At 40.3% G+C, this 13,489-nt stretch overlaps 1 protein-coding gene across 4 annotated transcripts in view; it reads right to left on the bottom strand.

The window, feature by feature from the left end:
* Positions 1-368: 368 nt before the first annotated feature.
* LOC138971066 (kinesin-like protein KIF21A) overlaps positions 369-13,489 on the bottom strand; it is a 92,902-nt gene continuing 79,781 nt past the window's right edge. For 3 of the 4 annotated variants that reach the window (XM_070343670.1, XM_070343672.1, XM_070343671.1), the window contains 4 exons: positions 13,325-13,448; positions 11,744-11,914; positions 10,636-10,835; positions 369-5,163 (listed from right to left, as the gene is read on the bottom strand). In XM_070343670.1, the coding sequence (XP_070199771.1) occupies positions 5,067-5,163; positions 10,636-10,835; positions 11,744-11,914; positions 13,325-13,448 (592 nt within the window). In that variant the 3' untranslated portion in view covers positions 369-5,066. Of the gene's footprint in view, positions 7,402-10,635; positions 10,836-11,743; positions 11,915-13,324; positions 13,449-13,489 lie in introns of all 4 variants that reach the window. The other variant, XM_070343669.1, reaches the window with a different exon arrangement.

Raw genomic sequence — 13,489 nt, 5'->3', positions numbered from 1 at the left:
GTGTCACGATGATCATAACTCACGGAAACAAAAGAATTACATCGCCAAGGCAAATGACTCTGTGCAACCTTCTTTAAAAAGTATGGGTCCTGTGGTACCCACATCATCCGAATCAGTATAAACAGTTTTATCCTTCTTTGAAAAATATGGGTCCTGTAGGACCCAGGATGCCATAATCGGGGTATCAAACACGAAGCCCGGTGAAGGTTAAGGACAGGTTGTTAGACAAGGCAATGAGCCTTAAACCTTTATCCTTGTAAAATAAAGTTTGTTCATTCGTTCTCTCTCTCTCTCTCTCTCTCTCTCTCTTTCTCTCTCTCTCTCTCTCTCTCTCTCTCTCTCTGTAAGGAAGAACAAAGCGCTTGACATTTCATAGCAAAAATATCTTTATTCAGTACAATGCACAGCACCTCTCTATGAAATAGATACAAACGCTCAACATGTAATAATAATAATCATAATATCCACACAATACACTATATCAACACTTAAAAGGCATTCTCTCTCACCTTCTTCCAGATTTTTACTCACAAAAATCACTTCCCGACAAATCTCACACAAGCAACTGTAACGAATCACATGCAACCTTTCTCGCAACTGCTCGCCTCCAACAAATTTCTGGCAAAAAAAAAATTTGCCATATAAATCAAATGTTGATGAAATCTATGAGTACACACGTACCCAAAACCAAAGATATAAATGTGTAAATAAAAAATCAAGCAGAGAAGTTAATCACTTGCATTATCTGTATCAATCGAGATAATTGAGGTACAATAATTAAGACTAGATAGATGTCGATCATACATGATTATCGCTCTATAACGTGATGGTATGATTAACGCGTTCACTGCCCACTGAGACAAGGAAACCGTGGAATTCAAATCATGAAGAGACATTTTACTGATGTATATTGAATAAGATCTTTCTTTCGTAAATATTGTTTGAAATATTACACCACAGACCCATACTACAATTAATACACTTTGAAATAACTTAGAGGTCTGTTACACAAAAATAAACAGGGACAGTGAATCTTTTGTGAATAAAATGTGTGATATTTTTTGTTAGTACAGGTGCACTTAAATGCAGCATACATCTTTACATTATCTCCTTTTGTAATCCAATTGCTTCAATCATCGAACAGATTGAAAAATACCTAAATGCTCAATGTTTCTTCTTCGTTCATGGGCTGAAACTGTTTTTTTCGTGAATGACTTTTTACCCCGCCATTAATGTAGGCAGCGATACGCCGCTTTTGGGGGACCTCAATGTTCCAAAGCCAGCAACAATGTACACACAAAGAGACATTTTGCGGTTATTAAATGTCACTGTTAGACTTGCGTGTTCAGAGTTCGGGCACCATCACTCAACAATCCCTGGTTCTATGGTTAATACACTGTATGTTGATACAAAGCATTCCTTCTTCTTTTCACAGACTAGATCACTGAAGATCTTAAACCAACAGGGGGGGGGGGGGGGGGGGAGGGGGAGGGGGTGTTGAGGGGAAGGGAAGGAGGATGATAGATAATGCTAATGTGATCGTAATGCAGACTGAACAAATCTGACCAGAAGTGCAAATTAATACCAAATATAAGACATGAATTCAAGACATGACTTCAGGAAATATAACTTCAAAGCAATCTCTGAATCTGAAGAAAGGATAGCTCTTTTAAAGTAACAATCACCCTTCTTGTCTTTTCTTGAACGCACCAGAAAGTATCAAGATACCAGCAGAATGCACTTCAAATGCTCGACACAACCACTGCCATTTCTTCTCTACAGCCTTTTTCAGCTCAAATGCTCACAAACCTTTCACTTCATGGTTTACAGTGATCCGTGTGTATGTTATGCTCTAAGAATTTCTTCCTCTCAAGGGACCGAAGGCTATTCACCTTTATGTTTCATGTCACTTAAATGTACTTGGTGTGAGACAGGGCAAATATTAATAATAGAACTTATGCTTATTTTGTAGTTGCTTACAAGACTAATACAGTAAAACCTGAGTCTAGCGGACCCTTGTTGTAACGGCCACCTGCTACATACGGACAGTTTATCATGGAACGAACACGATTTCAACAAAAACTAACCTTTAACGGACGGACACCTGCCACTTACGGACGCGGACACGATTTTTCGGACCGTAGGAAGTGTAAACACTGTCACAAACGGACACTACGTACATGAAAACGCAACTTCGAAAACTCGACTGTTATTCAGGTCAGTGCTCGGCAGCCGTAGCACAAATGGTTGTTGATTGGTTGTCCTGTCCCTTTTCTGACCAATCAGTGGCTTGTTTAGATGGAGACTCACTTTTGCTCACTCACTTTCGCTTCGCTCACTTTCGCTTTTCTGCTCTCGATCTCTCTCTCTCTTTGTAAGCAATCGTTCAAAGGAAATAATAGTTAACACAGGTAAATTTCTGTTCCATGCATTTATGCTGAGACTAGAAAAAGTGAATGAAACAAGAGCTGACCCAATTTGGTCGAGACACACTGCGGAATTTCCCGTTGAACGACCGATGACGAGTCAGCTATTTTTAGCTTTGTGACGTCCGACTTGCGTAAGTTTGAATGCACAGTGTGTGTACGGAACGGGGTAGGTGGAGGGTGGGGGGGATGTTGTTGTTGTTGTAGTTGTTTGCTGCATGTATCATTTGTTTACTCACATTTTCAGTGAGTCTCATGTTCAATCCATTGAAAGGGGCTGTTGGCCCATTATATTCAATAGCTCAATTCTCTCTCTCTCTCACTCTCTCTCTCTATTTTCAGTGCTCTTTGTAAAATATTGCCCCAGCCCCTCCACCTGTGAAGAAAGGACACCTGTCTAATAGGGACACCATTACCATATCCCAAGGGTGTCCTTTAGAGACAGGTTTTACTGTATAACACAAAAAACAAATCATCAGTCTTTGAGATCGGTTTCACATAAAATACAGCTGCACAAGTACTTGATTGATAAAATCATTAGTTTTCCTTGCTTATACACAAAACAGTACCTGTGGTATAAATGAATTTATTGAGGGTTAAACTATCTGCTTCTGGTTGTATATGAATACATACACAAGTTATTTTCCTTTAACACTTTATTAAGTAATCCTTTGACCGTCATATTAACAAAACATGAAACTTGCTTGGCTGTACTTCACTTTTCACTGTCAATCCTGTTCATCGGGGGGTGGGGGGAGTGTGAAAGCATTTTGCAGTTACAGCAATAACTAACACACACACCTGCCACAACAGCCAAACCAATCAAGGCAACGTTAACACAGAGTACAGGTAACTGAGGGGGTGGGGGTGAGAGGGGCAGGCGGAGTGTGAAAGCATTTTGCAGTTACAGCAATAACTAACACACACACCTGCCACAACAACCAAACCAATCAAGGCAACGTTAACACAAACACAAAGTACCGGTAACAATACTCAATGAGCTGATGTAGACCAGATCTGGCAGTAACATGTTGGAATGCTAATGTCAAACAGTAACAAAACTAACAACAGCAATCATTTTGGCTACTTTTTGGCAGGAAAAGAAGCTATTCTGACCTTGTTATAGTTTTGGTCCATAGGGTATTGGCATGTTAACTAAGTAATTCAGCAGGGTCACCAAACCCTTTAGCTTTTAATCACCACTTGATGTCAAAAGGAAAAGCTTTCAGTGTCATTTTTCTGCCTGAGATTTTTCTCAACGCCATGCAAGAATAAAATTTTAATAAGTCTTGAGAAATTAACAAAAATTCATAACTAATTTATCAACAAACAGACACACTATTTGTAAATCACAGACAAAATGTTAAGAAAATGTCCAGAAGTATTGCTGAGTTCTATTCCAGTTTACCAGGAATAATTCAATGCGTAACGCAGGCCATAGCAACAAGGTCAATAACAGACTCTTAAAGAACCGGGATCATCAGGAATGTGTTTTTAGATTCTATCAACAATTTAAAAACAGGAAAAAAACTAAACATTTTTGACAACTGTGCAATTAGTGGCCACAAAATATCCCAAAAGTTTGGCAATGATTCTGTCACTGGAATGATGATACAATAAGTTAACGTTCTCTCACAGGAATGATAATCAACTGAAGCAGACCTTTGGCCTGCAAATGTAAGTTTCAACAAAATCTTGCTTAAAGTGCAGAGCCCTTTACCAGGCACGGAGGCTAATGTGCACAAAAAAGTTACCAATCAGGTGGAAGCCAGCCAGAGTCGGATTGGTTGAAATTGAGGTTTAGTTGTTATTTTAATCATTCCGTCCTCGCAGCTGGCTCTCTCCCAGTAAGTAACTTTCTTGTGCACATCAGCCCCGATGCTCCAGTCTTTTCCACATCAAGCAAAAAACTCAAACACATATGCTCTCTTCATTCCCATGATGGATGCAGAGAGGTAGGTTTCCAACCAATACAATGACAAACACAAACACCTTAATTAAAGCCATCGACCGAAGCAGTGCATGCAGATCTCTTCAAATCATTTGCAACAAGAGGTCTTCATATCTATTTATTTTTTTAGCAAGAAGAGGTCATCACACATTTCTTGACTGTTGTGCCTTTACTCTGAATTCTGAAGGTGATGGGGGGCAAGCTATTATTCTCTAAAAAGAGAAATTCAACAGACACTACTTAAATGAAGACATACTACCGAGTGTTATAATGACGCTGCTAATCTGATTCACCTCAGTTTTGGCCAAGGGGACTCACCCCATAATCCATCAGAATGTAGGAAATGTGTTGCCTCCTTTGTAGCTCATTTCATCATAGCTACCTCTTGTGAACGCTTATGGAAGTTGCCCTACATGAGAATCATGCCATGTTCCACTGCAGAAAATACTCTGCATGGACATTACAAGTTGACTGTGATCTTTCTTTTTTTTTTTAAATAAGCGACGATTCACTTCCAAATTCACTTCTTTCCCCCAATATTGCCCAGATTTTATTTTACAACACCCTGAAAGACCTTTGCAAACATGAATCCTTGACAACACGATAGCAAAGGTCTGAATTCAAGATGACATTATCTGGAGTAGAGGCAACACCCTTGTGGCAACCCAAACATTCATTTCTGCGTGCGTTCACTGCGAACTGACGCTCAACCTGTCCTCATTCACGTCAGAGCTGTCCGACGGATCCTGGCTGCTGCGTGGTTTCCACACAGCCACGGTGTGATCACTGAACCGTGACAAGGGCAGGTAGGTGGAGCAGTGGTTCAGTGGCAAGGCACGCGCAACAAGCAGGGCAGTGCAGGGGGAGGAAGCAAAAACAAAACAAAGAAAATTTAAACTGAATGCCAAAACAAAATATTGCAACAACCACAGGTATAAAAGACATTAAAGTCTAAGCACTCAAGCAGGGGGAAAAAATGTCAACATGCATGCACATGCTCACATTTCATGCAGATTCCCAGCAAAAAGCATTGAATAAAAGAAAAGGACCTGCATTTTTGGCACAAATCAAACAGAAATAGAGCTTGAGAAGAAAAACAAGTCGCGCAAGGCGAAAATACAACATTTAGTCAAGCTCAGTCGAACTCACAGAATGAAACTGAACGCATTGCATTTTTTCCGCAAGACCGTACACTCGTAGCATCGTCTGTCCACCGCTCGTGGCAAAGGCAGTGAAATTAACAATCCAGAAAAGCGCGGTAGCGGTTGCGCCGAGGAGGATAGCACGCTTTTCTATATCTCTATTCTTTTTAACTCTCTGAACGTGTTTTTAATCCAAACATATCATATCTATATGTTTTTGGAATCAGGAACGGACAAGGAATAAGATGAAATTGTTTTTAAATCGATTACGGAAATTTAATTTTGATCATAATTTTTATATTTTTAATCCGAATATAACATATTTATATGTTTTTTGAATCAGAAAATGATAAAGAATACAAGAAACGTAATTTTGGATCGTTTTATAAAAAAATAATTTTTATTACAATTTTCAGATTGTTAATGACCAAAGGATAAAGCAGTACAAATAGTGACTTTTTTTATGCCAGTACCCTCTCCACCAAACATGTTCAGTAAATTTGCACCAACCCTTACGTTCAGAATTGTTGTCAAAATAGTAGACACAGAAAGCCCCTCAGAACTTTAAAAACACATCCCCAAGGTATTTCTGATGATTTATACATATTTTTGCGAGAGAAAATCACAAAATAATGAAAACTTTAGTCATTGAAAATTGAAAACAAAGAGCACAAAAAATAAGTTTCCCAAACACTTTTATATCAAAACATTCATCCACGCATAATATAATCACTTCTTGGTTCTGTTCCAAACAATACCGTAAATGATGTAAATTCCTTTTTCGTCAACAAAAATATGTTTCATTCATACATCACTTGGAATGCAACTCATTTGAGGATCAATAGAAAACCATAATTGCAGGTACTTGTCAAACTTGCAGCAAAAGATCACCCGTTCTTTATTAAACCAGCTGACTAGACCGAAGGAGAAAATATCACAGGTAATGACGTTAAAAGGTGCCCAAAACAAAGTGCATACAGCCATCAGGGCTGTCTATATCTTAATATATCTTTGTTGAAAGCTTTCAGGACTATGACTACAATTTTAATAAAACAAATAAGCAAAGCAAAAATCAAGAGGAAAAGGCTTTTGTATGCAAGAACAACATTTCAATTCCTTCATCATCAACACAGAAAATCACTTCTTTTTTTACACCTCTGTGCTTACTATCACAGACATGAATTTTGCAAAAGAAAATGATGTTGAAAGAATGGTCTGCATCTACTAAATGTTCGGACACAGCATGCAAAGCCAACCATGTGTCAATGTACTCGCTCTTTTCAAAGACAGATGACCAAAAAAATCTGATTAATCAAATCATAAATGTTGCAAATACAGACAGCCCTTGATGACATCATGACAAAATCACAGGAAAATTCATGATTTCAACATTGATATTTAAAACGCATTTCATTCAAATAGCAAAATGATGTCCTTTCTCGCATCTTTATCTCACACACACACATGTACGCACATACACAGATGCACTAAGCACCCACACCCACCCATGACACACACACCCAAGACGCATGCATGCATCACAGCACGCACAGATGCATGCGCACACACGCATGCACGCACACACACATACACAAACACACACAAAACCCTGCAACAATTCAGAGCATTCACTTCAAGCAGTTCAGTGCTTCAGAGATCAGTCACAAAGCACTCTGGGTTAGTTCATCTCAATCAGGAGTCGACCAGCATATTAACACAAACACCTGGGTAAGTCGAATCTGAGAGTAGTCGTAGTAGTAGCAGTAGCAGCAGAAAGAGTCAAGTGAAAGAAGAAGGAAAGCAGCGTTAGCAATCTACGGCAGCACGCCCGAAAGCCAAGCGGTTAACTCTACGTGCCTGCCAGAAGCGAACTGCTGGCTCGCTGAAAAAGGACAGAGGAATTAGTTAATAGCAACAGACACTCGGGAATCATGCAAAAAGGACAGAAGGGAATCACCTATCTTCTGCACATATTGTGTACATTTCAGTTCAGGGGGGGGGCGCGGGAGATGGAAGCTTGCTGTATGTTATGTAATGTATATATTGTGTGTGATACGTGGAAATGTGATACTATTTATTTGCATGTATGATACAGGTACAAATGTGATAATTGTAGGCTTATACTAGTGATTACTGTGTGTGATACATGAAATGTGATATGAATGCTGTTTTTATATGTTATACTCTTACTTTCTCCCAAGCGCAAGACAAATTCTTCTATGAAAATTGAAGCCAATAAAATTTGAGTTTGAGTTTGAGTTCTATGCAGACACTGAAATCTTCAATCCTTTGGAGCAAAAATAAATGAACAATGTGAACATCTAGGGGTCATGAAAGCCTTCTCCCGGCAGTCTTCTGATCCCTCTGACTGATTTATTAACATGTCTCCCTCACAGGTCCTTCCGAAAAGATATTCACAAGTTGATGAAAATGTGAAACATTTAAAACAAGAAGGGCAACAATTATTTTGATTTTCTCCACTAACTATTTTTTCTCTCGGTCTGGATGCAAAGGTGTGTTGTCTGTTAATGATGACTGCATTGATACCACTCCAAACGGTCTGAGCTTTAGAAACTGCCAGACTGAAGGCTGAACCAGCATTAGAGTTAAAGTAATACATGCTAGCTAAGGAGTTAGATTATTTGTGACCCGCTCCAACAAAAGGATAACAAAGTCGCTGTGGCCGAACAGAGATAACAGCAATAAACCTGAGCCATGGCCAACATTTTGGATTTTGAGATTTTTGCATTTCTGCACTCTACTAAATGTGTTATATCTATTCTGTAAATATCAATTTCAGATTCGCTTTGCAAATATAATAAAAATGAGGTTTTATTGAACCGCAGACGCAAAATAAGCACCCTTTTAACACTTTCGCGACGGGAGGTGACTAAATTAGTAACAGCGCTGACACGCCCACGGTCGGGAAGTGACTATTTGAGTAACAGACATACAAGGTACACGACTCGTGATATGCTTCCCGGTTTTTGAAGCTTGCAATAAAATGAGTTGTTTCCCTTGATACACGTGACTTGCTCTTTCGCCATGTGCAAATTAGAGAAGATTTGAGTTGTTTTTTCGAACAAAAAAAATGAATCGAAGGCGAGCCTTGTCACAGGAGGAGATTCTCCGGATCTTGGATCTTGAGGATCTTGTATATAGATCATGATTCCGACGTGTTGTTTTCGCCTCAAGAAAGCGATAATAGCAGTGATATTGAGGAAGAAACAGTCCTGTTGTTGCTAGTATGAGTCGGCAAACTACACATGGTAGGGTGGTACTGCATGGATCTTGGATCGTGTAGTTGCAAGGGGGGCGTGGCAGCACTGATAACAATGGATGGCTGGAGCCTCCTAATCCTTTTGGAAATGTTCATAGGTGTACAGTTGGGACTTTGTTGTGAAAATGTGACTTATATTCAATATGGATTACCTAGACATCATTTGGTGAGTGTCACAGTTTTGTTTCATTTGAGTCAGGATGCTGTGAGTGAATGCGGGATTTGCTTGTTTTTTTCTTTGTACTGTCTCCTTATTTCTGTGTAGAATTTTAACAATATTTCAGCTAATTCATAGGTTTTACACCTTGTTTGGTTATAAAATTATTTATAATACTTTCTGTTAAAAAATAACTTTTAAAAAAGCAGTGGAAAAGAAAACACACACAAAAAAACGTTAAAAACACAAATTATCCCCCTTTCACCCCCCCTTTGCTAAAACAAATCGCGTGACAAACTTATAAATAGCACGACTGAACTGGGCATCCATTTTTTAATTAGTACACAAAATTTGGTGGTGATTGGACTTAATTCAAGCTTGCTAGACAGATTTCTTTACAGTTACTGTTTTTTGGGAAGTTTCTTGGTGGCAAGCTTGGGCAGGCAGGACGTTAACGCCGTGGCAATGCTAGTCACAATAGTGTTAACCCCCAAATAATTTGTTTCTTTCTTCACTTTTTTTTTCTTAAAACAAATTTCATTTTCATTTTTTGTGATGCATATTGAAGAAAAGTGTACATGTAATCATTATCAGTCACTTTAAGCTTTAGAAGTTAAACTAAAACCTGTTGCTAGGGATTTTTTGCAAATTTACTCCTGTGACCTTCACACCTGCTTTTCTCAAAATGGCCGCTTGAGTTTGAGCAACCTTTAAATCGCTATATCTCATCAATGCTAAATAATAGACACTTGTAGTAAAGACCATCTGAAAGCTGGTTATCTTCACTTTCAAGGGATACCAAAAAGTCGAAATGTCAAAAATGATACTTTGTTATCCTTTTGTGGGAGTAGGTCACATTTAGGGAAAATAGGTATTGCATGCAGGTAGAGTACAGAGAAAATTATGTTGCTGCTAACTTTGGGGCACAAAAAACTGTAAACAGGATCAAGACGTCAGCTTTTTAATTACAAGGTTGAAAGAGACAATGTTCTGTTAAGGTATGGAAGAAATGGTTACAGGAGAAAAATTTGTAAAAGGGAATGGTTATGGGCTATATATAACAGGGTGGGTCAAGCACTAGCAACATTCTTTACTGCATCAAATGGTACATCAGGGTGCAGATTATTTGAGCATTACTTGTTGATATATATACTTTATCAGACGAAGAAAGACACTAGCAAACACTACACAAAAATACAGATTTAAATCTGCACCCCCCCCACACACACACACACAAGCATACACATACCCCCTACAACAGGACAAACCCATCACTAGCAGTCTACTGGGCTAAGGTGCACGACGCCAAACTGGGTGCCACCCAAATGGGTGGTACGCAGCCGCGAGGTCTGGTTGGTTGAAATTGAGATTTGTTGCGATCTCAACCAATCAGACCCCGCGGTTTGTTCTCACCCAGTTGGGTGACACCCACTTTCGCTTCATGCCCCTCAGTCCTAGTCGACACTAAAATTCTTTATAAAAAAATCCCAAAACAATTCACACACATACACTGGAGATCATACACAATCGTGCACACTTACACACACAGAGACACATACACCAACAGCATCTCTCTCTGTCTCCGCCTCTCTCATAAACACACACGCAAAGACCCCCCCCCCCCCCCAAACACACACACAGACTGTGAGAAACATCTACCACCCCCTGCAACGACTTACTTTGAGGCGGTAAAGACTTGCGACGAGTTGGTTGCGATGGCGTTGATGGGAGAGGAGTGAGCCTTGATCTCCGCTAGCTGTGTGAAAGTGTCGATGGACCACAGTTTCAGCATCCCCCCGCGACAGGCGCTTAGCAATGCATTGCTCCCTGGCAAAAAGCCCAGCGCACATATCCAGTCCTTGTGAGCTGAGTTGATGGACTGAAACAGTTTGGGGGTGGAGTGTTGTAAAACAATTTTCTTGAGGGTTTGGTTTATTTCTAGAGATGAAATGAAAAATATTTGAGGATGAAAGTCGCTTGTTCATTTTAATGCTTGTTATTCTCTCGGGTGCCAGGAGACTGGTTCCGAACAACTCTCACTTAACTCTATCACACATGTATGCATTGAGAGCGCTTACTTCCCTTTGTTTATTGGATGTTTGTTTCTAGCCCTGCTTTTCCAGTTATCTCTCTTCCTCTTAAACACCGCCACATGCACACAATCCAAAAAATGTACACATCAAAAGAAAACAACAGGAGCAACTGTCTCTCTTAACTGAACAACAAAACTCTTCGGACTAAACTGTTCTTCTTTCTTGCTAGTCTACTGAAATGCATGGATGAAGCCTGCATATTTCTATAGTCAGGAAGGATGTGAATCTAAAGGAGCCACCACCATGACCATGCCCTGGGTCAAACTTTGTGTATCGACAGTCACAAGTTACACTATCGTGTCAATTTTGTTTTCCCACAACCTCCATAGACTAGAGAAGCCATGTGAAATTCCAAAATCCTAAATTTTTTCTGTATGTGATTTCACCCAAGGACACAATTTGCACATCATAGAACTATTCCATGAAAATAAGTGCAACCTGGATGCATAACTTGTTTTACAATAGAAGACAGTCGCTAGTTACCGCTACTGTAGAACCCCCCTTTTAAGACCTATATAAAAAAAACCTGAGAAAATCAGGTCTTAAAAAGGAGGGAGTCTTAAAATGGGGGTACATTGACAGAGGTTATGAACAGAACATGTGAAAAAAAACCAAAATGAGGGGTCTTAAAAGGGGGTTCCACTGTACTGCCATTACTGAGACAGTGCACCAGAGAGAACAGAATGACCCCCACCTGCTGCAGTGTCTGTGTAGACAGGTCCCACTTCTTGATACAGGTGTCGCGAGATCCGCTGAACAAGACGTGACCCTGCACGGCCAGCGACTGAATGCCGTCGTAGTGCGGCGGTTCCAGGTTGTACTTGGCGCTCAGGATCCCCGCTGCATCCTCCATCACCTCGAACACCTGTACAACACACAGGTGTGCATTATTTGGTTTAAACAAAAATGTCTTCAATTTTAGTATCGTGACATACAATAATATGACATAGAAGATCCGAACTGAAGAATAAAGCTTATATTAACCCTCAGGCTGGTTGTCGCAACATATGTCGCGCTACTTTACGTATACTGTCACCTGGTTGTCATGACATGTGTCGCGCGACTCAGGCTCAGTCTGTTTGGTCGGTTCCGATTACCTCCCATGGATGCAAAAACCTATACAGTGAAAACTGTCAAATACGGTCACTGGACTTAGCGGACACTCGCAGAATACGGACAGTCAGTCTCCGCACGGACTGCTTTACACTGTAAACACCTCGGCATTACGGACGCGGACACGTATTTTGGGTCCATAATAAGTCATATACCGGTTCCCCTGTCATATCTGGGAGAGGAAACACTTCCTGCATCGGGGTCAGTGACCGACTTTAACTGAGTGAAAATATGTGTGCTCTGTGTGTGCGGCCAGATCAAAGGCATTGTGATAGCTGGGTGGCCTTGTTAAAAGACACGACCTTCTTCCCAGGGGTCAATGACCCAGTTTTTGCCATGAGAGGTGGTTCCCCTGTCATATCTGAGAGAGGAAACACTTCCTGCATCGGGGTCAGTGACCGAGTTTAACAGAGTGGAAATCTGTGTGTGCGGCCAGATCAAAGGCAGGGCAGTACCTAGTAGCTGAAACATGCATTATCACAAGTTTTTATTTTACAACAGTCAATATTAAATGTTTCTCTATTTAATCTAAACAGCTTCTGTTTTTCTTATAAATGTACATGTACATGTGCAGTACTCTCTCTCTCTCTCTCAACTTGACTTTGTCGCGTTTACTTGCACCTGTCTAATAAGGACACCTGCAGAATAAGGACACTTTTGTCTGGTCCCAAGGGTGTCCTTATTTGACAGGTTTTACTGTATGACTCTTTTTCTTTCTTTTTCTCTCTGTTAATTCACCAGTGACTTTGTAACATGTGTTACAGAATTGCACCAGTGTAAGGGTTAACAAATCCAAAGCTTATATTACTGAAGTGTGCTTCATTTGGGGGAGTCATGTTGATCATTCCTGGCCTGTTTGAGTAAGTCGTTTGATTTGGATTTTTGTCTTGCTGTTGGTGAGTTTTGTGATCTTTCCTGTCCTATGTTTGGTAAGTCATTTCATCTTCATTTCTGTTCTAATGTTGGTGAACTGTGGGGCACTGGGAGAGCAGAGTATACAACACACACACACACACACACACACACACACACACACACACACACACATAAACACACACACATAAACACACACACACACACACACACACACCTACACACACCCACACCTACATACACACACACACCTACACACACACCCACACACACAAACACACAAGCTAACCTTGATGTAGTGATCCTTGGAGCCCGAGATGACCAGGTCATTACCCTCGTGGTTGATGTCAGTGTCCACTGCTAGCGCCATCACCTGGGCCTGGTGACCGCTCAGTCGCCCCAACTGGTGATATCTTTTAACACAGATACAACATTAGTCACAGCTGTAGGATTT

Source organism: Littorina saxatilis, linkage group LG7, assembly GCF_037325665.1.
Source record: "Littorina saxatilis isolate snail1 linkage group LG7, US_GU_Lsax_2.0, whole genome shotgun sequence".
NCBI classification, from domain to species: Eukaryota; Metazoa; Mollusca; class Gastropoda; order Littorinimorpha; family Littorinidae; genus Littorina; species Littorina saxatilis.
The sequence above is the reverse complement of the archived record's forward strand: the minus strand, read 5'-3'. Positions and strand labels throughout refer to the sequence as shown.